The sequence below is a fragment of the Hyperoodon ampullatus genome (assembly GCF_949752795.1).
Source record: "Hyperoodon ampullatus genome assembly, chromosome: 3".
NCBI lineage: Eukaryota > Metazoa > Chordata > Mammalia > Artiodactyla > Ziphiidae > Hyperoodon > Hyperoodon ampullatus.
In genome coordinates, this window is record NC_136916.1 from 67,299,527 (window position 1) to 67,323,278 (window position 23,752).

Sequence of the window (23,752 nt, forward strand, 5' to 3'; positions counted from 1 at the left end):
ACTGATTTCTGGTTTAATTCCACTGTCGTCTGAAAGCAGATGTTAATTCCACTGTGGTCTGAAAGAAGATGTTGTATGATTTCTGTTCTTTAAATTTGTTAAGGTGTGTTTTATGGCCCAGAATGTGTTTTGTCTTGATGAACGGTCCATGTGAGGAAAATGTATATTCTGCTCTTGTTGGATGAAGTAATTTATAGGTATCATTTACATGAAGTTGATTGATGGTGTTGAGCTTGACTGTGTCCTTATTGATTTTTTGCCTGCTGGATTTGTCTGTTTTGGTTAGAGGGGTGTTGAAGTCTCCATCTATGATAGTGGATTCATCTATTTCTCCTTTCAGTTCTATCAGTTTTTGCCTCACATAGTTTGATGCTCTGTTGTTAGGCACATACACATTAAGAATCATTATGCCTTCTTGGAGGATTGGCTGCTTTATCATTATGTCATGCCCTTCTTTATCCCTGATAGCTTCCCTTACTTTGAAGTCTACTCTATATGAATTTAATATAGCTCTCCTTCTTTCTTTTGATTAGTGTTATTTAGCACAATATGTTTTTCTCTATTTACTTTAATCTATTTGTGTCTTTATTTAAAAGTAGGTTTCTTGTAGACAACATATAGTTGTGTGCTGATTTTTGATCCATTCTGACAATTTCTGTATTTTAATTGGTACATTTACACCATTGACAGTCAAAGTGGTTATTGATATAGTTGGATTAATATATACTGTATTTGTTACTGTTTTCTATTTGTTGTCCTTTTTCTTTATTGCTATTTTTGTCTTCCACTCTCTTAACTGCCTTTTGTGGTTTTAACTGAGCATTTTATATGATTCCATTTTCTCTCCTTTCTTGGCATATCAGTTATACTTTTTTTTTCTTTTTTTTTTTTTTTTTTTACTTTTTTAGTGGTTGCCCTAGAGTTTCCAATATGCATTTACAACTAATCCAAGTCCACTTTGAAATAACGCTGTCCACTTCACAGGTTGTGTGTGTACCTTATAACAACAAAATAATCCCAATATCCACCTCTAGACCCTTATATCATTGCTGTTATTCATTTCACTTATATATAAAGCATATATAGCACATATATACATAATATGTATACATAAGCATACATAATATATGCATAATATAAGCTTGCACATATATAAAATGACCATCAGTATACCATACATAACATGTATATGTAAGCATACATTGTTGGTATTATTATTTTGAACAAACTGTTACCTATTAGATTAATTAGAATAAGAAAAATAAAAGTTTTCATTTTACTTTCACTTATTCCTTCTTCAATAATCTTCCTTTCTTTATGTTAGATCTGAGTTTCTGACCTATATTATTTTTCTTCTCTCTAAAGAACTTAATACTTCTTGCAAGGCAAATCTACTAGCAACAGATTCCCTCAATTTTTTTTTTTTTTTGGTCTGAGAAAGTCTTTATTTTTTTTATTCTCCTTTACATTTGAAGGATAATTTCACAGTTTACAGAATTCTAAGTTGGTGGGATTTTTTTTCTCTCAACACTTTACATATTTCAGTCTACTATTATTTGCATGGTTTCTGAGGAGAGGTCAGATGTAATTATCTTTGTTCCTCTATAGGTAAGGTAGTTTTTTCCCTCTGACTTCTTTCAGAATTTTTTATCTTTGATTTTCTGTAATTTGAAAATGGTATGCCAAGGTATGGGCTTTTTGGCATTTATCTTGCTTGGTGTTCTGTGAGCTTCCTGGAGCTGTGGTTTGGTATCTGAGGTTAATTTGGGAAATAATCCATCATTATTGTTTCAAATATTTCTTCTTTTCCCCTCTTTTTCTTCTACTTCTGATATTCCCTTTATGCATATGTTACACCTTTTGTGGTTGTCCCATAGACCTCAGATATTCTGTTCTTTGTTCTCTCCTTTTTTTTTTTCCCAGTCTTTGTTCTCTTTGCCTTTTAGTTTTGGAGGATTCTATTGAGATATCTGTATGCTCAGAGATACTTTCCTCAGCTGTGTCCAGTCTACTAATAAGCCCGTCAAAGGCATCCTTCATTTTTTCTGCAGTGTTTTTTTTATCTCTGGCATTTCTTTTTGGTTCTTTCTTAGAATTTCCATCTCTGCTTACACTTCCCATCTGTTCTTGCATGCGGTCTACTTAATCCATCAGGGCCCTGAGCATATTAATCATAGATGTTTTAAATTTCCCGCTTGATACTTCCAACATCCCTGCCATGTCTGGTTCTGATGGTTGCTTGTCTCTTCAAACTGTGGAGGTTTTTGCCTTTTTGGTATGCCTTGTAATTTTTTTGCTGGTAGCTGAACATGATGTTCTAAGTGAAAGGTAACTGCTGTAAATAGGCTTTTAGTAATATGGTGATGAGGTGTGGGAGGTGAGGAAGTGTTGTATAGTCCTATGATGAGGACTCAGTCTTTTTTTTTTTTTTTTTTGCGTTACGCCGGCCTCTCACTGCTGTGGCCTCTCCCTCTGCGGAGCACAGGCTCTGGACGCGCAGGCCCAGCGGCCATGGCTCACGGGCCCAGCCACTCGGCGGCATGAGGGATCTTCCCAGACCGGGGCACGAACCCGCATCCCCTGCATCGGCAGGCGGACTCTCAACCACTGCGCCACCAGGGAAGCCCAGGGCTCAGTCTTTTAGTGAGCTTGTGCCTCTGGAGTTTGAACTTCGCAAGTGTTTCTCCGTGTTTTTATTCCTCCCTTAGGTGGGGCAGGATGGCTAGAATGGGCTGGAGTTGAGTATTCCCCTTCCCACAGGTCAGTTAGGCTCTGATAATACACAGGTTAGGCTCTGGTTAATAGTTTTCCTGGAAGGCAGGCCTTGTTAAGAACAGAGTACTCTGGAGTATTTAAAAATTATTCCTTTTCCCCTCTCCCTGCCAGAAGTCAGAGGGAATTTTCCTCTGGCATTCACTGTGGGAACCTGGTCAAGCTCCTGGAGGTAACTCTCACAATATTGTGGGGACCCCTATGACAGGCCCCCTGGAGTTTTTAACTCGCAGTTGTCTGTACTGAGCCTCCAGCGAGTCATCAGTTACGGTGAGTTTTCCTACCCTGGCACTGGTTCCTTAGGTGATCCTCCGCTATACGAAGCTGCGACTCCCTGTATTGGCCTGTCCTTCCAGTATTGGGGATAGCAGTTTGCCCTGTGTCCTCCCCTCTCTTATGGATCCAGGAAGTGGCTTGTTCCTTAGGTCACCGTTTCCCCATATTCTCACTCCCTGAGTTGCTGTGTTCCGGCCATTCCATACCTTGCTCCTCACCCAGGACCTTCACTCATGGTGTGTCCTTCTGCTCGGGGTGCCCCATGTCATCTGATTCAGTCCTTTGCCAGCCAGTGCCGAAGGTAAGGTGGGAAGGAGGAGGCAAGGTGGGGCTGTCTCCCTGGGTGCCTGCAACTGGAGCAGCACTGCTTTCATTGATTTCAACCTGTTGGACTTCTCCTTAAAGAAAGGGTTCTATGCGCCTAAAAATGTTGGAGAGCCGCCAAGAGGTTATCCCTTTCTTTTACAGGTTAAGAAGCTGAGGCTTAAGAGAGGTAATGAAACCACAGAAATGCATCTTGGTGGGGGGCTCTGAGGAGCTCCGGTTCTTTATGTCTCAGCACAGGAAGAATTCTGTGAGAGGCAAAGTGATAGATAAGAAGTGGTTTATTAGAATAGGACACTTGTGAGGTTTACAAGCGGGTGGGCAAGAGGGTGCCTCCCCAAGAACTTAGTGGGCTACAGTTTTATAATCAAAGGAAAAGAGGGGAGGGGGGAAAGACCACCTTATTCCTCACTCTTTGAGTCTTCCATCGTTAACTCCTCTGACATGTTGGGAGGGGGAGTTTTTGACCCTATATGGCCCATCCAGGACTGTCACGGTGCTATGGAAAAATTATTTCAGGTCTCAGTATAATGAGGGTCTTTCACTTTGAAATGTCACCTTTCCCAAATTGTTACTTTTTATGTGTACAGAGCACGTCCTAGGGGTCATTAACTTACTGACATCACAGGGCAGGATGTGGGTCTCATTCCACCGTTGTTTTGTTTTGGGACACGTCTCATGCTTCTGTTGCATGGCTTTGTTGCTAGGGAGGCCTGCTTTCTTGAGTGATCATTAACTTACAGGGGTCTCCCATACTTTTTTCTTTACTTACGATCCTTTAGTGGAATTAACTATTTAATCACCTACTTTGTCCCTTTACTCTGTCCCCATCAGTAAAGTGACTTGCTCAAGACACATAGCAGGTGTATGGCAGATCTGAAAGGCACCTTGGGTGCCTCAATTGGAGCCCAGTGTTCCTTCCACCTCTCATTGTAAGAACATATTCGGGAAACTGTTGATTTGCCAGATTTTCACGCCTAACTAGCCTCATCTGCCCTCAAAGTTAGATAATGGAAAGGGGGGGAGACAGACCTGTAACACTGGAGGCTTTTCTGATTATGGAGTGTGTCCAACCCAGGAAAGTGAGCACATGTCACCTTTGCTTGTAACAACTGACTGTTCACTTTCAGGGTTAAAGGTCACTTGGAGACATCTTCTGTCAGCTGTGCCTTCCCACTGTAGCCCAGTAATTAAGAGCCAGACAGCTGGTTCAATTACCAGATCTACAACTTAAAAGCTGGATAACTCAGGCAAATTACTTAAGTTTCATTTGTAAAATGGGGGTAATAATCACACATACTTCGGGAGATCAACATGATGATGACAACTCAAGCTGACCCTCACTAAGTACTAGATGAGGGCTAGTTGCTGCCATTTTGGGGGGAGACACAGCTCATGGCAAAGCCATTCTCCATGGAGGTCCAGGGGGCCAATTCCTGTAGAAACCGTGATGTTTATTGATTGGCATATGGATCTTAGGTGTTTATGAGTTTTGTTTTCTTTTTTTTTTACTTATGGCGTGCTTAACTAAGGTTTAAATAATTTTAATTTTAATGACCATAGAAGTATTAAAACAATATTTCTATATTATAAATTCGTGGCTCAAAAATTACATATATTTTATATAAATTTAAAACGGTGTTTTAATTAAAGTGTAGTCATGGATTAAGGGATAATTTTTTGTTTAAGTTTTTTTAAAAAATTTATTTAATTTATTTTATTTTCGGCTGCATTGGCTCTTCGCTCTTGCCCACGGGCTACTCTAGTTGCGGCGAGTGGGCTTCTCATTGCAGTGGCTTCTCTTGTTGCGGAGCACGGGCTCTAGGTGCGTCGGCTCAGTAGTTGTGGCACACGGGCTCAGTAGTTGTGGCTCATGGGCTCTAGAGAGCAGGCTCCATAGTTGTGGCACATGGGCTTAGCTGCTCCGTGGCACGTGGGATCTTCCTGGACCAGGGCTCAAACCCGTGTCCCCTGCATTGGCAGGCGGATTCTTAACCACTGTGCCTCCAGGGAAGCCCCTTAAGGGATAATTGAATGCTTGTCTGCTGTGCTTTTATTGTGTTTATCAATGCAGTTGAAACTCTCTTAACCAGATTCCATTCCACCAGCTCCCCTATTTAACTGACATTCTAAATTCCCTCTATAGAGCTGTGGTCTGCAATGACCGCAGGAGACTAATGGGCTACTGCAGGGCACCCTGTGCCTCTGCTCCCACCAGCCACCTGCAAACTTAGCAATAATCGGCTGGCTTTGTTCCTAACTAGTTGTACTTGTTCTTGTAATTACATAATTCAGTGAAATACTTAGTAAACCCATAGCATATTAAATGAAACGTTTTTTCTGTGAAAAGTAAGTTGACCGCTTGGGGGAAATTTGATAAAGGTGAGTCACTAAAAAATTGCCAGGATGTGGGTGGCACAGTTGTGAAAGATAGGAGAAAAAAAATTGTTCAAAACCTATAAAGATTCTATACTTAGATTGTAAGTCCCCATTCTACTTTTAAAAAGAAGCAAAACAAATTTGGAAAAGTTAGATGATGTCTTATGGGTGTGATTTATCCAAAAAAGATACCAGGGAACTATGGTCAGTAGCCTCAGACTCAGGAAGAAGCCTTGGCTGGCCTACATCAGGAGGCTGGCACACCAGCGCACACTTACTTGTGCCTTTATAGGTACATGTGTTTGTTTTAAGTTACTGTGAAATGGTTTCCTGCTTTAACCAACGTTTTCATTAATCTACTAACAGTCCAGATCACTTCAGATAAAAGAATTCAGGTAAAAGCTCTCATGTGCAGTTCTGGCTGGTCCATGTGTGAGTGTGCATGCTTGGGGGTGGGAGTGGGAGTGTGTGCCCTGGAGGCTGTGCAGAGTTTGAACAAGATGGGTAGGCATGGGAGGTGTGCTTAGGCTGCAGCAGTGCTGCAGGTTATATGATGGCAGTGAGCATTGCCCTGTGGTTCTGTGGGCCTGGACTGCGAGTCCATTGCCAGGTGCTCAGCCATGCCTGACGTGTGGCTGGCAGCTCCCAGGGTCTAGCTCTACCTCTGCTCAGGAGTGGGGTCACGCCGTGGCTAGTGCTCTTTGTAGTCAGCCTGGGTTTTGGAATCACAGTCCTGCTACTCATTAGCTGTGTGATGTTGAGCCAGTAACTTAACTTCTCTGAGCTTTATATTCTCCATTAGTAAATTGGCGTGTGTGTGTGTGTGTGTGTGTGTGTGTGTGTGTGTGTGAATACCCTTCCTCAGTGGGTGGGTGTGTTAAGGTTATAAATAAGAACTGCCTCGCTCAGTGTCTAACTCATTGTAAGTGCTCAGTAAAAAGTGGTCACACGATCCAGTTGCTGCCACTGTTGTTACCCTGCCTCCGTTGAGCCAGTAAGTGAAGTGGATCTTTACTTTATTACCCATAAATAAAGTAGAGGGTGCTTTTCTGGAGGATGGGTGTGAAGACCGGGGTGACTGGGAAGGTGTGCTTATCCTTCTGGGCTTGCCTCTGATAGGTCTTCTGCTAGCCGCTAACCTGCTCTGACTCTTTGTTTTTTGCTTCCCTCTTGACCCCTCAGGCCAGGTATAGTTATTTGTGTGCATGGCTGGTGTTCTCAGGAGACTGTTCTGGTTTTGCTGGCTAGGACCATGCCTGGTGGCTCATCCCCAGTTTGTAGCAGAGGGTGCGGCCCAGACCAAAGCAGGCAGATAGTTGGTGAATTTGGGGAAGTCGTTCATGCCCAGTAACTGTAACATGGTATTTATTTGTGGTTTTCCTTGTAAGGCACAGCTCTGTCTATACCAAGACAGAATTTAGTCACCATGCTACTGCCCCACGCTGATGTTTTAAAGCCAAGCCTCCTGGAGAGGGAAGCATGAAGGAAGGTGACCGGCTTCCTGGCTGGCAGAGTTTCAGTGATTGCGGGAGTTGGCTGGGCTTTCTGCGCCTTGCTGCATTAGCGCCCAGTCCTCTCCGACAGCTCCTTGGGGAGCAAGGGTCATGCTCAGCAGCTCTGTCCCAGCAGTCCTTTCCATCTCCACTGGCCACACACTTCTGGGGGCCCACAAATCAGAAGGGCCACGGTTGCGTGACACCGCTCCATGAAGATTGCTGCAGTGGTGAGAGGAGCGATGGCTGTGGCTTATAACCCTGGCTGGAATGTGTGGTCATCCTACTCAGCATGGGAAACAGGCTCAGAGAGCTTTGGTGCCTTGTTCAGGGCCACTGAGGGAGAGAGTAGTTGGCCCACGTCTGCCATTGTATTTAGAGTTGGGGGCTGGGAAGGGGAAGCTGCCTGCACCCTGTACTGTCTACCGGTCCTGGGCCCACCTACGGCAGGGGCCCTATTCTCTCAGTGACCCGAATCAGTTCTTGCCACTAGTTCAAGCCTTTCGGGAGGCGTCTCATTGCCTTAGGCCGCAGGCTGCGCTGCTGAACGTGGCATTAGAGGGCCAGTGTGCTCATCTCCCCTATCTCAGGCCTGCTTGGCCTCTTTCAGTTCTTCAAACGCACTGTCTTCCCTACAGGCCCTGGTCAGGCTGACCTTTGCTGGGAGGGCTCTCTCCTCCTGGTGACTCCCGGTCACCCTTCAGGGGAGCCTCGTTCCGCCCACCCCCGTGCTTTTCCTTCACAGCCCTTACTACCACTTGGAATTATTCTGTTTCTTTGCATCCTTGTCTGTGGTCCACCTCCCTGGTGGGGCTGGGGGCTCCATGGGGGGGCAGGGACCCTGTCTGTCCTGGCTGGGTGTGTCCCCAGCACCTCACTTGGTACTTGGCATGTGGTGGGTGTCTGGAGCCTGCTTGAGGAAGGAATGATGAGCGAAGGGCTCGGTACCCCTCCCAGGGCAGAAGCACTCTGTTCCTGCTCCTCGGGGTTTGTCTGTCCTCACCTTGTGCACACGTGCGGGTGGCACTGTCCACACCCTCCTGCCAGGGCCTGCAGTTCCGTGGGTGCTGTCTTTGCTCTTTGGCCTCCTGGGAAGGGGTTTCCTTCTCATGAAGTGTTGTTCACCTTCTTGACTGGGAATCCACAGCAAATAATATACATTCACACATAAATGTATACTGTTTGTAAGCACACAAAACTGAAACAGAAATTGCATACAATTTTAACTGTTATATCTAGTAAAGCTGAGTACTAATTTCTCTTCCAGTGTATTAAAAAAATTCCCATCATGACTCTCGAAATTGATTTCATGGCTCTTTAATTCTATCTCCTGGCCCGCTAATGGGTTGCCACCCATAGTTTGAGAAGCACTGCTTGGAAGGCTGCCTCTGGTTGTGTAGCCTGGCTACCCCCTACCCCAGTCATCTTTGCATCTTCCTCTCCCCCCTCCTCTGTGGCCTGGGTGCTCCATTGGATAAGAGGTAGTCTCTTCCTGCCTTTGAGGTACTTAAAGTCCTCAGGGGAGACAGGCAGGTAAGGAGTCCTGTCATAAGGCACTGTAGGGTGCAGTTGAGGGCTGAACCCAGCATGTCATGCCTCCCTGGGTGCACTGAGGGGGTGGTCGGGGAGAAGGTCGGGGAGGGCAGGCTGTGCCATGGAAGATGAGGTGGAACCTGCCAAAGGGAAAGGTAAGTACAGAGACTCACTTGTGCAAAGGTGTGGAAGTCAGAACAGGGTTTCATGAGTTCACAGATTCATGTGCTGGGAACTTAGGGTGCTGGGTGGAGGTGATGATCAAAGAGTTGCTGAAGAGGCCGGGAGGCCCAGGGTGAAGGGATGGGGTAGTGTCTGTCCTTTGGGCAACAGGAAGCCGGTAGAGCTGTACCTGCCTGGAAATTCTATGATGAGATTAGTTTTACTTTGATTCTTTTTTTTCTTTTGAGGCAATGCACATTTTATTAGATGTGTATTCTTTAGAACAGGTGGACTCATTATCCACATTAAATGTATAGGATATGGGCTTCCCTGGTGGCGCAGTGGTTGAGAGTCCACCTGCCGATGCAGGGGACATGGGTTCGTGCCCCGGTCCGGGAGGATCCCACATGCCGCGGAGTGGCTGGGCCCGTGAGCCATGGCCGCTGAGCCTGCGCGTCCGGAGCCTGTGCTCCGCAGCGGGAGAGGCCGCAACAGTGAGAGGCCTGCGTACTGCAAAATAAATAAATAAATAAATAAAAATGTATAGGATATTTTGGAAAGGGCCTTTCTTTCTTTTTAAAAAAAATTATTTATTTATTTATTAAGGCTGCCCGGGTCTTAGTTGTGGCACACAGGATCTTCGTTGTGGCATGAGGGATCTTTAGTTGCGGCATGAGGACTTCTTAGTTGTGGCATGCATGTAGAATCTAGTTCCCCAACCAGGGATCGAACCTGAGCCCCTTGCGTTGGGAGTTCAGAGTCTTAACCCACCGGACCATGAGGGAAGTCCCTGGAAAGGGCCTTCCTGATGACACTTCTTTCCCATTATGTCAACAATAAATATATTTTAACTTTAGATATAATGCTCCAAACTTGAATGCCTGTTGAAATACGGACTGTAACAAAAAGTAGTCTTGCAAAGCCCATGGTTCGAAGGGCAGTAGCTTATTGGAGAGTGGTTGTGTTCATTTTCTCTGGCTGCTGTAACAAATTACCATAAACTTGGTGGGTTAAAACAACATAAATTCATTCTGTTAGAGTTCTGGAGGCCAGAAGTCCAAATCAGTCTCACTGGGCTAAAGTCAGGGTGTCAGCTGGGCTGGTTCCTTTTGGAGGCTCCAGGTGGGAACGTGTCCCTGGCCTCTTCCAGCTCCTGGTGGCTGCCAGCATTCCTCGGCCTGTGGCCGCATCACTCTAATCTGCCTCCCCAGTTACGTCACTTGCTTCCCTTCTTGATAGCTTCCTCTGCCTCTCTCTTATAAGGACACTCGTGATGACATTTAGGGTCCTCTCAGATCATCCAGGGTCATCTCCCCATCTCAAGATCTTAATATAATCACATCTGCAAGTCCTTTTTGGTTATTTCTCCTTTTTTTTTTTTTTTAAATCATTTCAAATAACATTGTCCTGGTATCCCTATACATACGTCTCCATGTCCTTGTGAGAATCTGTCTGAAGAACTGACGTGTGCGAGAGGAGATACTGCATCATCTTTATTAGGATAGCTATTGCCAATCAGAGCCCCCCCGCCCCCACTTTTTGTTTCTCTTGCCAGGGCTTGTAGTTAGGAGGGACGGAGCTGATTGGCTGCCCTGGAGGTAGCCTGCTCTCCTTCTGCCCCTGTCTTCCTGACACGTACAAGGTAGTAGCAGAGGCCAAAACGCTGGGCAGGGTGTTTGTAGAGTTGTGAGCTCTTGAAGGATTTAATGGGGCATTTTCCAGCCATTCTGTCAACTTCTAAAATTCTAGCTGATTATCAGAGTTGAAATGAATGTTGAAAAAATTATTACTGTTTTAGGTGGACATTTTAAACTGTATGAGAACGGCCTCGAGCATCAGCCAGCAGAACCCCGTTTACACTGGCAGTGAATTCTAATTAGTGCACAGGCAGGATACCTGGTCAGTGCAGAGGCCTCTGCTGACCGGAGTGGACAGGACGAGTGGTTTGAGAAGCATATACTTTACTGACCCCCGTGTTGCACAGTCACAGAATTGGGTTTTACCACTAAGATCTAAAGCAGGAATTGGCTCTACAGTGTTTCAGCTTAAAGAGGTTTTCGCTTTGAGCCAGATCTGGTTTCTTCATCACCTAAGGCTTGGCAGGTGGAACCTCCCCCAACCGAGGCTCAGTCCCTCAGCCACAGGTGAGAGCATGGCATTTGTGCAGGTGGGCCTCGTGACAAGGCAGGGATGGCAAGACCATGTTGGGGAGAAGGAGGGCGTGTGGAAGTTCTGAGTCATTTAAGTTGCTGTTCTCTCTCCCCAGGCATGTTCTGTTCTTCCCTGTTCTCTCATTCCTCCCTCCTGTAACCACTGTTTAAGGACCAGGGCTGAGTAGCACAGTTTGAAGGCTCTGGCAAATGGCAAGGAGAATTTAACTCCTCAAATCGATGGTGATGGTAGTAACATGCCACATGTGAGTGAAGGCTGCTGTGAGACCCTGGCCATAAGTGGGGCAACTGAAATTTTATAGTGTAGTGGGTCCAGTGTACTCAGCTAATTGTATCAAAGAAATGAGCAAAAGTATATGGAGCATTTGTGAAAGTTTCTTTTTTTCCTGAGCAACTATTTTGAAATAGCTTTCTCCACAATTCTGTAATTTTTATAAAATCAGACTTTACTTCAACATTGCTCATTGGGTTATAGTGGGGATTTTACTAGCATTCCTCTATGCAGTTCTCTGAGAAGATGTGTAGCACGGTTGCCAGGCACTAGAAGAGACTTAGGAAATAAACAGTACATGTAACAAGCTCTACATTGTTTGTTTGCCAGTTCGCTCTTGGTCCCAGTAAATAAACCATAAGAAAACTTTTATCAGGTGTAAACATATAAGCAGGTATAATTGCCAGGTTCCTGGTGACTCCTTGTTAAAACAGAGTGATGGGAACATACATGTTTTAGGTAATTTCTCTGCATTCTTCTAAATTCTTAAAGCACTTTTTTTTTTGTGTGTGTGGTACGCGGGCCTCTCACTGTTGTGGCCTCTCCCGTTGCGGAGCACAGGCTCCGGATGCGCAGGCTCAGCGGCCATGGTTCACAGGCCCAGCCACTCCGCGGCATGTGGGATCTTCCCGGACTGGGGCATGAACCCGCGTCCCCTGCATTGGCAGGTGGACTCTCAACCACTGCGCCACCAGGGAAGCCCCCTAGGTTATTTTTAATTGAAGTATAGTTGATTTACAATGTTATGTTAGTTTCAGGTATACAGCAGAGTGATTCAGTTATATATTCTTTTTCAGATTCTTTTCTATTATAGGTTATTACGAGATATTGAATATAGTTCCCTGTGCTATATAGTAGGTCCTCATTGTTTATTTTATATATAGTAGTGTGTATATGTTAATCCCAAACTCCTAATTTAGCCCTCCCCATCCCCTTCCCCCTTTGTAACCATAAATTTGCTTACCATAAGTTTGCTTTCTATGTCTGTGAGTCTGTTTCTATTTCATAGGTAAGTTCATTTGTGTCAGTTTCTTCAATTCCACATATAAATGATATCATATGATATTTGTCTTTCTCTGCCTGACTTACTTCAGTTAGTATGATAATCTCTAGGTCCAAACATGTTGCTGCAAATGGCAGTGTTTCATTCTTTTTTATGGCTGAGGAATATTCCATTGTATATATGTACCACCTCTTCTTTAACCATTCATCTGTTGACAGGCATTTAGGTTGCTTCCATGTCTTGGCTATTGTAAATAGTGCTGCAGTGAACATTGAGGTGCATGTATCTTTTCAAATTAGAGTTTTCGTCTTTTCTGGGTATATGCCCAGGAGGGGGATTGCTGGATCATATGGTAACTCTATTTTTAGTCTTTGAAGGAACCTGCATACTGTTCCCCATAGTGGCTGTACCAATTTACATTCCCATCAACAGTGCAAGAGGGTTCCCTTTTCTCCACACCCTCTCCAGCATTTATTGTTTTTAGACTTTTTGTCGATGGCCATTCTGACTGGTGTGAGGTGATACCTCATTGTAGTTTTGATTTGCCTTGCTCTAATAATTAGCAATGTTGAGCATCTTTTCACGTGCCTGTTGGCCATCTGTATGTCTTCTTTGGAGAAATGTCTTATTTAGGTCTTCTGCCCATTTTTTTTATTGTGTTGGGGTTTTTTTGTTTTTTGTTTTTAAATACTGAGCTGTGTAAGCTGTTTGTATGTTTTGGAAGTTAATCTCTTGTTGGTTGTGTCGTTTGCAAATATTTTCTCCCATTCTGTAAGTTGTCTTTTCATTTTGTTTCTGGTTTCCTTTGCTGTGTAAAAGCTTTTAAGTTTAATTAGGTTCCATTTGTTTATTTTTGCTTTTGTTTCCATTACTCTAAAAAAATATTGCTGTGATTTATGTCAAAGAATGTTCTGCCTGTGTTTCCTCTATCTCTAGAAGTTTTGATTTGGATCTTTTTCTCACATCTTCCATATCTCTATTTAACATGTTCAGTCTTTATTCTAGCTTCTCAAACATGGCGAAACAGTTATAGTAACTTTTAAAATCCTTGTCTACTAATTTTATTATTTGTCATTTCTGAGTCTGTTTCTGTTTAGTGATTTTTCTCCTTAGAATGAGTTGTATTTTCCTACTTCTTTGCATGCCTGATAATTTTTTATTGCATGCCCGATATTATGAGTTTTACCTTTCTGGGTGCTAGATTTTTGTGTGTGTTCCTGCACATATATTCTTAAGCTTTGTTCTGGAATGTAGTTTAATTACTCAGAAACAGTTTGATACTTTTGAAGTTCACTTTTAAGCTTTTTTAGGTAGTATGAGAGCAGGCTTTAGTCTAGGGATAATGTCAGTAGCCTTTTTCCAAGTACCAGTCTACCATACGCCATGACGTGTGAGGTTTTCCACTCTGGCCGGTGGGACTAGACACTATTGTGTGAGCAGAGGGATGGCTCCCTCTGCTCCTCTCTGGGGGTTCTTTCCCCATTCTTGGATAGCTTTCTTACACACAAGCCTGATAGTACCCTTCTGGAGACTTGGGAACCCTCTGATGTTTCTGCAGCCCTCCATACAGCTCTCTTCTCTCCAGTACTGTGCCCTGTGAACTCCACCTGCCTTGGGATTCCCAGCTCTGTCTTATCAATTCATGGGAGAGCTCCACCTGGGTTCCCCCTGCCTGCACCGTGGCCTGGAAAGTGTCTAGGCAGTAAGCTTGGGCAGGGGTGGGGCTTACCTCATTTGTTTTCCACCTCTCAGGGATCACTGCCCGGTGTAGCCTGATGTCCAATATCTGAAAGTCATTGTTTCCTGTATTTTGTTCAGTTTTTCAGTTGTTTCAGATGACTGTAAATCCAGTCCCTCTTAGTCCATCTTCACTGGAAGTAGAAATCCCAACCTAGTTTTTAAAAGTTTTAATGAAATAATTTTAGTACACAGGCAAGTGTAAAGTATAGTAAATTGATTACCTGGGTAATCGCTACTAAAGTGCATAATTTTGTCATATTTCTGCTGCACTTTTTAAAACACAAACTAAAATATTACAGATATGGTTCAAATCCTTTCTTGTCTCCATGATGCCATTCTTTTCTTGCCCTTCACAGGAGTAACCAGTGTTCTGTATTTGGTAATTACCATTCTTGTGTGGATTTTTAAGTTTTACTACATATGTGTGTATCTATAAGTGATATCTATTAATAGTATTATCTTGAAGATTTAAAAAAATATCATGTTGTACATGTCATTCTTCAGTTTTCTTTCTTTCCGTATTCAGCATTTAAAAAATATTTGTCAGGCTTCCCTGGTGGCGCAGTGGTTGAGAGTCCGCTTGCCAACGCAGGGGACACGGGATCGTGCCCCGGTCTGGGAAGATCCCACATGCCGCGGAGCGGCTGGGCCCGTGAGCCATGGCCGCTGAGCCTGCGCGTCCGGAGGCTGTGCTCCGCAATGGGAGAGGCCACAACAGTGAGAGGCCCACATAGCGCGCAAAAAAAAAAGAAAAAAAAATTTGTCCATATGATCCATGTAGCTTTAGATAGAATGTACATTCCACAAGGACAGGAATATTTGTTCACTAGCATATCCCAAACGTTTAGAACAGCGCCTGGCACATTGTAGGCACTTAATTAATATTTGTTGAATGAATGAATTCACTTTAAGTGATGTATAGTATTTGATTGTATGAATATGCTACAGTTTATTTATCTGTTCTCTTGTCAATAGATGTTTAGGTTGTTGGGGTTTTTTGCTAATATGAATAGTGCTGCAGTGGATGTTCTTGCTTGTGTCTCCTTGTGCAAATGTTGAAGAATCTAAGAAATGCTGGGTTGCTGGGTCTTAGGGCAAAAACTTCTTCACCTTATCTGTATGTTGCTGAATTGTTCTCCATGGTAATAGTTCCAATTTATACTCCCACCAGCAGTGTATGAGAGTTCTCATTTCTCCATATCCTCACCAACATTTGCTATTATCAGATTTTAGCTTTTGCCAAGCGTATGTATGTGACATTACGTTTTACCAATGCAGGGGACGCTTTACCATTTAAAAAAAAATAAAACATTTCATTTTTCCCAATAGAAACTCAATGTCTTCTTTTCGTCCTGGAAGAGGGCATAACGACAGTCGGAGGAGTGTGTTTTACACCAATGAAGAGTGGGAGCTTTTAGAGCCAAGCCCTAAGGACCTGGAGGAGTCCATGGTACAGGAAGAAAGGAAGAAGCAGATCCCTGAAGGAAACAAAGGTATGGATGTGGTTCCTGCTGTCTTTCATTCTCTCCGCTGCCATCTGTTAACCACTGGTGATGTGGGAGACCCTTTGGTAGCAGGTATCACTGGGAGCATGAGACCCAACGGGAGTTGTGTTCTCTTTGTGGGAAATAAAACATAAAGGCTTGAAAATGAGATGTCACAAGAAATAAATAACTGTCCAATCCTGTGGTTCTGAAACTTTTTCAGGAGATAGACGATCTGGAAGTCATGGTGCTCTTTACAGAAATACTGATTAAAAAAAAACTAAAACTTTTTATTTATAGAAATTTGTTAATGCACACACAAGTAGAAGCTGTAGTGTCACATTCCACAGTTTTGAGCTTATGGCCTCTCTTTTTTCCTCTGTATCTCCTCTGAGCTCCTGCCCCTCCTGGCACCCACCACCAGCTGGGTTATTTTAGAGGAAGTTCTAGATATTAATCCTTTGCATCTGTAAAACATTTTAGTAGGTATCTCCAAGAGATGACTCTTCAAAAGAACCACAGCTTCATAGTTATACCTAAACACTTACAGTAAATCCTTCTTGTCTACTTCCCCAGTTGTTCCATAAATGTCTGCGTGCAGTTGGCATGAGCAAATGAGGGGCTAACAGGCCCCCAAGTGTGTTTAGTTGTGTGTCTTCTTGGGTCTCTTTCAGTCTGAACAGCTCTCTGTTTGTTTTTTGTCTTCCGTTTCCCTTGCCACGCCTGTTGAAGAAACAGGGTCTACATGTCAAGGAATTGCCCACATTCTGGATTTTGTTAATTATATTTTTGCGGGGTCACAGTATATGCTCCTCCATCCCTGTATTTCCTATACACTTGTCGCTAGAGTAGAGGCCTGCCCAGATTCAGGGTTGACTTTTAATTATGATAAGAATATTTTGGGGTGGGGTGGGGGCTAGGGATGCTGTGTATTTCTTGTTGCATCGTATCTGGAACCACATCGTATCTGGTTTTCCCTCTTTTTGTGATATTAAGGTCAATCAGGACTTAGGGTGTCGGCCTGACCTGTTCATACATCTCTCCATTGGCATTTTGCCTAATGCGTTAAGCAGCCCTTCATGATCCTACATCCATTGATCCACTGAGGGAATACTGATGTTTGAAATGTAAAATAACAATAAATAATTTTGAAATTCTGCCTTATGCTTCATCCTGGCTCGAGCTGGCAGGATTAGGAGGCAGGATTTTAGGAAGTCTTTACTGAGAGCACATACTTACTGAAGGTAATATTTTTTTCTGTCCCCTGGGAAAGGACCACATGACTTGCTTTGGTGGGGAGTTTACTTGTGATCCCCAGGATGGTAGCATGGAACCCTAAGGTCCAGTGTGACGTGGTGAAGATGTGGGTCACGTGCCTCGTGACCCAGCACGTGGCACAGCCAGCGGGGCACTCAGGAGAGGGGCTCATTGTCAACTGGGAAGGCCTTCTGAGGAACAGGGATTTGTGTTGGGGATTTGGATTGTTGAAGGTAAACATTGTTGGCTCTGACTTCCCCATAGAGACTCTAGGAATGAAATGGAAGGGTGAATGGTAGCAAGATTGGGAAGGAAGAATCAGTAAGGCTTAGTGACTCGGATGGGGCAAGAAACTCCCAGCACCCCTGGACAGCAGCTTCTTGTCTGGGAGCAGCCTTCTCAGCCCCTGCCCAGCCCCTGATCCCTTTGAGAGGGAGCCTGTGTGGAAGACATGGAGGGACGAGGATGTCTCTGGATTTTTATCTTGATGATTCATGGATATTTCCTGTAACGGCTCCAAGAATCAGTCTGCTAGCTTCTTGTCCATGTCATTCATGGGAAGTAAGCTAATCTTCATACACACAGAAAAGTCCCCCAATCAGAAATGTATAGCTCAATGGATTTTCACAAAGTGAACATATCCATGTAGCCAGCACTTACTTGAAGAAACAGGACAGTACCAGGAGTCACAGCCTCTATCCCCAAACCCCTTCCAGTCACTGCCTCACCTCCCACCCCCGCCCCCGAAACCACTGTCCTGACTCCTAACATCATAGATTTATTTTGCCTGTTTTCTAAAGTTATATAAATGGAATCTATATAGTATGTACTCTCCTCTTTATATTTTTAATATATATTTGAATCCATTTATACTAAAATTTATTTGGATCCCTCAATATTTTTAAATACTCGTTTTTAAGGAAGAGAATAAAATGTGTTTACAATTAGGAAAACATAAACTCGGGGTTTTTTTGGCTTGTTTTTTTAGTAAGGACAGATTAGCTAAAAATAAGCAGCCGGGGATCCCTAGTGTATCTCTAAGTCCTACCCACTAACTTTATAGATGCAGGCCCTGTCCTTACTAAGGTGCCTGGTGGAAGGGACACCTTGTGTTCAGGATGCTGTAGGAACTTGGAGCAACCATGTTCTTCCCTGGTCTGTGTCTCTGTTCTCTTTGGTCCTCAAAGTACCTGAAATAGGAAAATAATGATATGAACACATAGGCTTAGAACTGATCTTTTGGAAAATAAACTTAACATTACAAAAGAATCTTGAGAGAGTTTAGTACAGTTTTGTCATAAATTCCTCATTGGTACTAATGTATAGTCTGAATTTTTTTCGTCTGTCTTAATGCAAAAATTGAGCAAATAGAGAAAGTTTTCTTTAAAAGTGATCACATGAAATATCATCTTTGATTTTAAGCTTGGTTATTATCAAGAATGAGGTAGGAGCAGAGAGTGACGCATGCAGAACTCCTTAGAGGATGATGAATGGAATGTTAATGTATTTTACTGGAATTTCCGAAAGGAAAATTTGACCTGAACTTAAACAAGTTTTGTTTTTATGTAGGAGTAACTGGCTCAGGATTTCCCTTTGATTTTGGACGTATTCCCTACAAAGGAAAACGCCCTTTGAAAGACATGATTGGATCGTATAAAAATCGCCACAGTAGTGGTGACCCTTCAGCCGAGGGGCCATCGGGCAGTGGTAGCACCAGCAAGTTGGCCTCCGAGATGCAGCTGCAGGTCCAGAACCAGCAGGAAGAGCTGGAAAGGTTAAGGAAAGACTTAGCCAGTCAGAAGGTAATTCTTCTTCCTCACATTTCTATCTCATCTCATGTCAGCAGGCCAAGGACCAGAGGAGCAAAACCCGGCTTTCATGTTTCTCTGACTCTATTTAATTTCCCAGAAGGTGCTTTTCCCCTAAGAGTTGTATGTTGCCACGGCCACCGACCTAGGCACTGCTGTTCTGCTTGGTCATTTGTTCATAGACATTTGAAATTCTGAAGAGAGTGAAGACCCCTCAGAGTGGGTCGGGGAGGGTGTTGTTTGCACCTTGCCCACGCCTGCCCTGACCTCAGATCTCTCTGAGCATAGCTTCAGCCCAAGGCCCATGAACAGTTGTTAAAAGAGTTTCCACATCCTGTTAAAACAGCAGCTTCCTTTTGAGCTGATCACACCTAATTATACTTAATTCCTCAGCAGGTCAGTGAATTTAGACCTCAGATTTTTTAATACGGATGAACGTTTACTGGGAGCCATTGCTAATTGCAGTCTGCCTGTCCACTATTTCCTGTTTCCTACTATTGTTCTCTACAGACAGCCTTTATGGAATAAATATTTTTCCTTCTCTATTTTTGAGATCCTTTAAGAGGAAGTTGGTTATTAAAATATTTCCAGTAAAGTTTCTGCATTTGCTCAAATACCAATGGTTGCTCCATGCAGGGTTGCCATGATTTCTGCTTTTTCTCCCGCCCCTGCTCCCCACTCCATCCTCCCCTGGCTCCCAGGAGCTCGTGCGGCTCCTGCAGCAGACGGTGCGGTCCTCCCAGTACGACAAGTACTTCACGAGCAGCCGCCTCTGTGAGGGGGTCCTGCAGGACACGCTGGGGCTTCTGCACCAGAAGGACGACCAGATTCTGGGCCTCACTAGCCAGCTGGAGAGGTTCAACCAGGAGAAAGAGAGTCTTCAGCAGGAAGTACAGACGCTGAAGAACAAAGTGGGCGAGCTCAGTGAGCAGCTGGGGATGCTGATGGAGACCATCCAGGCCAAGGACGAGGTCATTATGAAGCTCTCCCGGCAGCTCAGCGAGTGCGAGGCCAGCGCATCCTCTCCCACCTCCATGCCCAGCTCTCCTGTGGCCCTCCCCACAGCCAGGGACCAGCTGGAACTGGACCGACTGAAAGTAAGAGCAGGGCGTGGGCCCCTGTTATTGGGACAAGAAATCCAAAACCCACTAACAGCCTGTCTGTTGATGTCACTGTAGAGCTGCTAGCCTCAGTGAGCTAATTTGATTTGGCGTGACAGCAGAGCAGCTGTGCCTTTTTTTAAAAGACAAGTGTCACAGGACTTCCAGTCAGATAATTACTAGGTTTCTAAGAAGCTTCCTTAGAAAATGAAAGTCTCAGCCCGTCAGTGTCGCCATAGCTCAGAACAGTTTCAGACCTTTCCCCTCCCTTGCTTTCAGGCAGCTGCGACTTCTCTTTCTGTTTATACACCCTTAGAACTTCATTATTCCATGTAACCTACAGAGGCTGTTTCTTGCCCCCTCTGTGCGTGGATGCACACCCCATCATTTGCATAGCCCGCCTCAGGACATAATGGAGGCCAGGTGAGGGAACACTGTTCCCAACAGCTAGTGTAGGGTCAGGTGGGAAAGCAGACCCTGGCTCCCAAGCACGCCGGGGAAGAGGGCCTACCCAGAGTCAGTGCCCCCCATGCCTAAGGCAGGAGGGTCCTGGCACTCAGAAGGGAGGGCAGAGCTCTCTTCCCAGTGTCCCTTTCTGGCTGGCCCTGGGGATGGGAGGCTGGTTCCTAAAAGGAGGTGACTCTCCCCATCATACCTGGGGTGGTGGCCAGCTGATGAGGTAGGAAGAGCATTACTGGGGGCATGGGCAGTCTGACTCTGTGCCCGTGGAGAAGCGTGCTGGTCCCGAGGGGAGAGCTGAATGGCCTTGGGCCACTGTCAGTCAGGCCACAGCGAGGGTCCCAAAAGTTTTGCTGCCACCAGTTCTCAATTTGGAGAAGTTTCAGGTGGAGAAGTGTCCCCTAGGACATGAGGCATTGGGTGTAGCCCAGACCCCAGCTGACCCCACACAGTTCTGCAGCTGTCAGTCCCACCTGGCTGCAAAGTCTTCCTCACCTGGATACCCACTTTTTGCAAATAATGTGGCACCGAGGATGTTTTGCCCTCCAAATGCAGTTTATCCTTGAAGGGCAAAGGTTTGCCACTTTTGAGGTTGTTACTGAGCCTGCTTCCTGACTAGTAGTACCTGTCATGCAGTGTCAGTAGATTGGATGCCTGATGGACATGCCTGAGCCTTAAAGATAATTCCAAAATGGAAATTAAAACACTGGAATAATGGCAACTTTGTCGGAATACATATGTGGTCTCCCATGGTGACAACTTCTCAGTGACAGCACCCAGTAGGTAGATGAGGCCAGAAGGATTTATTGGTGAGAAGGACCAAAAGGGCAAAAACACCACCAAAACCCTCAATCTCATTACTTTATAATTATATCTACTACAAAAATAGCCGTGTTTAAAAAAAAAAAGGTCTTGGTTAGTGTTGCCAGTAAAAGTTGGTTTTGTTCATATAAGCAACCTAGAGTGTACGGACCCTAAATATACCTCCCATCAGTGATACACGTTTTAAGACCACTTATTTAAGGTCAACTGAATTTTATATTTTGCAAGCACGTCTGTCTTTGTAGTGTTTGGAGAATGACACCAGGGCGTTCGGTTTCCAGATCCCAGTGCTCGGCAGTGGGGGACGCGTGCGGAGCATGTTTTCCCGGGGAGCTGAGCCAGGGTGTGGAGGGGAGTGTGTGGCTTTGTTGTTGTGGCTCCACACAGCTCCTTTTGGAGACGACTGATGGAGCTGATCACAACTAGACTTCTTGACCTTTTCTTTTTGCAGGGTAGCAGGTGACATTTTTTTCTTTCTCCAACATTTCTCAGCTTAATTTATAAAGTCTATGGCTCCAGAATTCCACAAGAGTGAGGTTAAGTGGTGACATAGCTTATGGAGAGGCAGAAAGGTTGTTAAGGGACTTCCCTGTGACCTGTGCGTTCTGAGTGAGTCCTGCCCGGCTTGGTGACCTCATGTTTTCTGACATTGCTCTGCCTGGGCCGGATATTGCCAGGGCATCCCCTGTGCCATGCAGAAGACCGTCACATTCATGCCTCCTCTGTGGTGGCACTGGGAGAATTGGAGTGAAGAATCTCATTGTCCTTCACTTTTAGGTACCACATGGTTTCTATATTGATTTCTTCGTTTGACCCCAAATTTAAAATGTCTAGGTGGGGGAAAAAATTTTGTGTGTGTTTTGGTGGGGGGAAGGTATCTTTTTTGTTGTTGTTACTGTTACTATTCAGTGTCTTGCTTTATAGTCAGTGTATGTGCCTGTAAAGATTTCTGCTTTTTAGAATATGCTAACATTTCTTTTTTTGGTCTCATATGTGGTCACTTTCTGTTCCTGTAGTATTTTGAGGCAGGAGCACATATTGGTCTTAGGATTTTACCACCCTAGTGATTTAAATATTTTTCCCACACTTCCTTCCAGACCTTTTCCATGTTTACATAATTGTTCCATTTCCTGGAGTAGATAGACTTTTGTTTCATTCAGGCTTAGAACCCAGGCACTTTCTGTATTGCTATCATTAATGATTCCAGATTGTCCATCTTTTGACTCTGTCATCATTTACTTAATCAGCCTCTGTCTTCTTTCCTGTGATTTGTTATTTCATGAATATCTTCATGCATACAGCTTTTCCTTCTTGGGACTCTTTCATTCATTCATTCAGTCAGTCAGTCAGCCATGTGCTGGGCTTTGTACTCCACACAAAGTATACAGTCTCTGTCCTGGAGCTCAGAGTTTAGTTTATAAAGCACAAAAACAAAAAAGCTGAATCACAACTGTAATAAACATCAATGAGGAAGGGGATGTGTCCCAGTATGGGGTGGCAGTTTAGACTGAGCATGGGCTCTGGAGTCAGACCTGGCTGGGTTCAAACCCAGCTTTGCCACTCATGACCTCTGACCTTGGGCAGGCTGGTTCACCTCTCTGCCTCAGTGTTCATCTGTGAAATGGCGCTTACCTCATAGGGTCTTGTAAGGGTTAAAAGAGGTATTCCATGTAAAGTCCTCACAGGGCACCTGGCACCTCATAGAGTCTTAACTTGCTGTGATCATCATTCTAGAGAAAGAATCCTTTTTTTTTAAATTTTTTAATTTTATTATATTTATTTTTTTATACAGCAGGTTCTTATTAGTCATCTATTTTATACACATCAGTGTATACATGTCAATCCCAATCATGCCGTTCATCACACCACCACCACCACCACCACCACCCCCAACTGCTTTCCCCCCATCTGTGTCTCAACTTCTGCCCTGCAAACCGGTTCATCTGTACCATTCTTCTAGGCTCCACATACATGCGTTAATATACGATATTTCTTTTTCTGTTTCTGACTTACTTCACTCTGTATGACAGTCTCTAGATCCATCCACTTCTCTACAAATGACCCAATTTCGTTCCTTTTTATGGCTGAGTAATATTCCATTGTATATATGTACCACATCTTCTTTATCCATTCGTCTGTCGATGGGCATTTAGGTTGCTTCCATGTCCTGGCTATTGTAAATAGTGCTGCAGTGAACATTGGGGTGCATGTATCTTTTCGAATTATGGTTTTCTCTGGGTATGTGCCCAGTAGTGGGATTGCTGGATCATATGGTAATTCTATTTTTAGTTTTTTAAGGAACCTCCATACTGTTCTCCATAGTGGCTGTATCAATTTACATTCCCACCAACAGTGCAAGAGGGTTCCCTTTTTAGAGAAAGAATCCTTGAGATACATTATCAGGACTTCCTTAGACTGTAATGCAAAGTTTGACTCAAAGACACAGATGGCACACTGTGGTGTCCTGCTCCCTCGACCCACCCTGCTCAGTCTCTGTCCGTCATGGCCCAGTGTATTCTTTTTTTTTTTGTGGTATGTGGGCCTCTCACTGTTGTGGCCTCTTCCGTTGCGGAGCACAGGCTCCGGACACACAGGCTCAGCAGCCATGGCTCACAGGCCCAGCCACTGCACGGCACGTGGGATCTTCCTGGACTGGGGCACGAACCCGTGTCCCCTGCATCGGCAGGCGGACTCTCAA

At 44.4% G+C, this 23,752-nt stretch overlaps 1 protein-coding gene across 1 annotated transcript in view; it reads left to right on the forward strand.

The window, feature by feature from the left end:
* Positions 1-23,752, forward strand: part of TBC1D2B (TBC1 domain family member 2B) — a gene marked incomplete at both ends in the record, with an annotated part of 83,450 nt that overhangs the window by 35,943 nt on the left and 23,755 nt on the right. Inside the window, 3 exons of the mRNA XM_079699327.1 lie at positions 15,454-15,617; positions 18,435-18,667; positions 19,375-19,770. Of these exons, the coding sequence (XP_079555453.1) occupies positions 15,454-15,617; positions 18,435-18,667; positions 19,375-19,770 (793 nt within the window). The remainder of the gene's footprint in view (positions 1-15,453; positions 15,618-18,434; positions 18,668-19,374; positions 19,771-23,752) is intronic.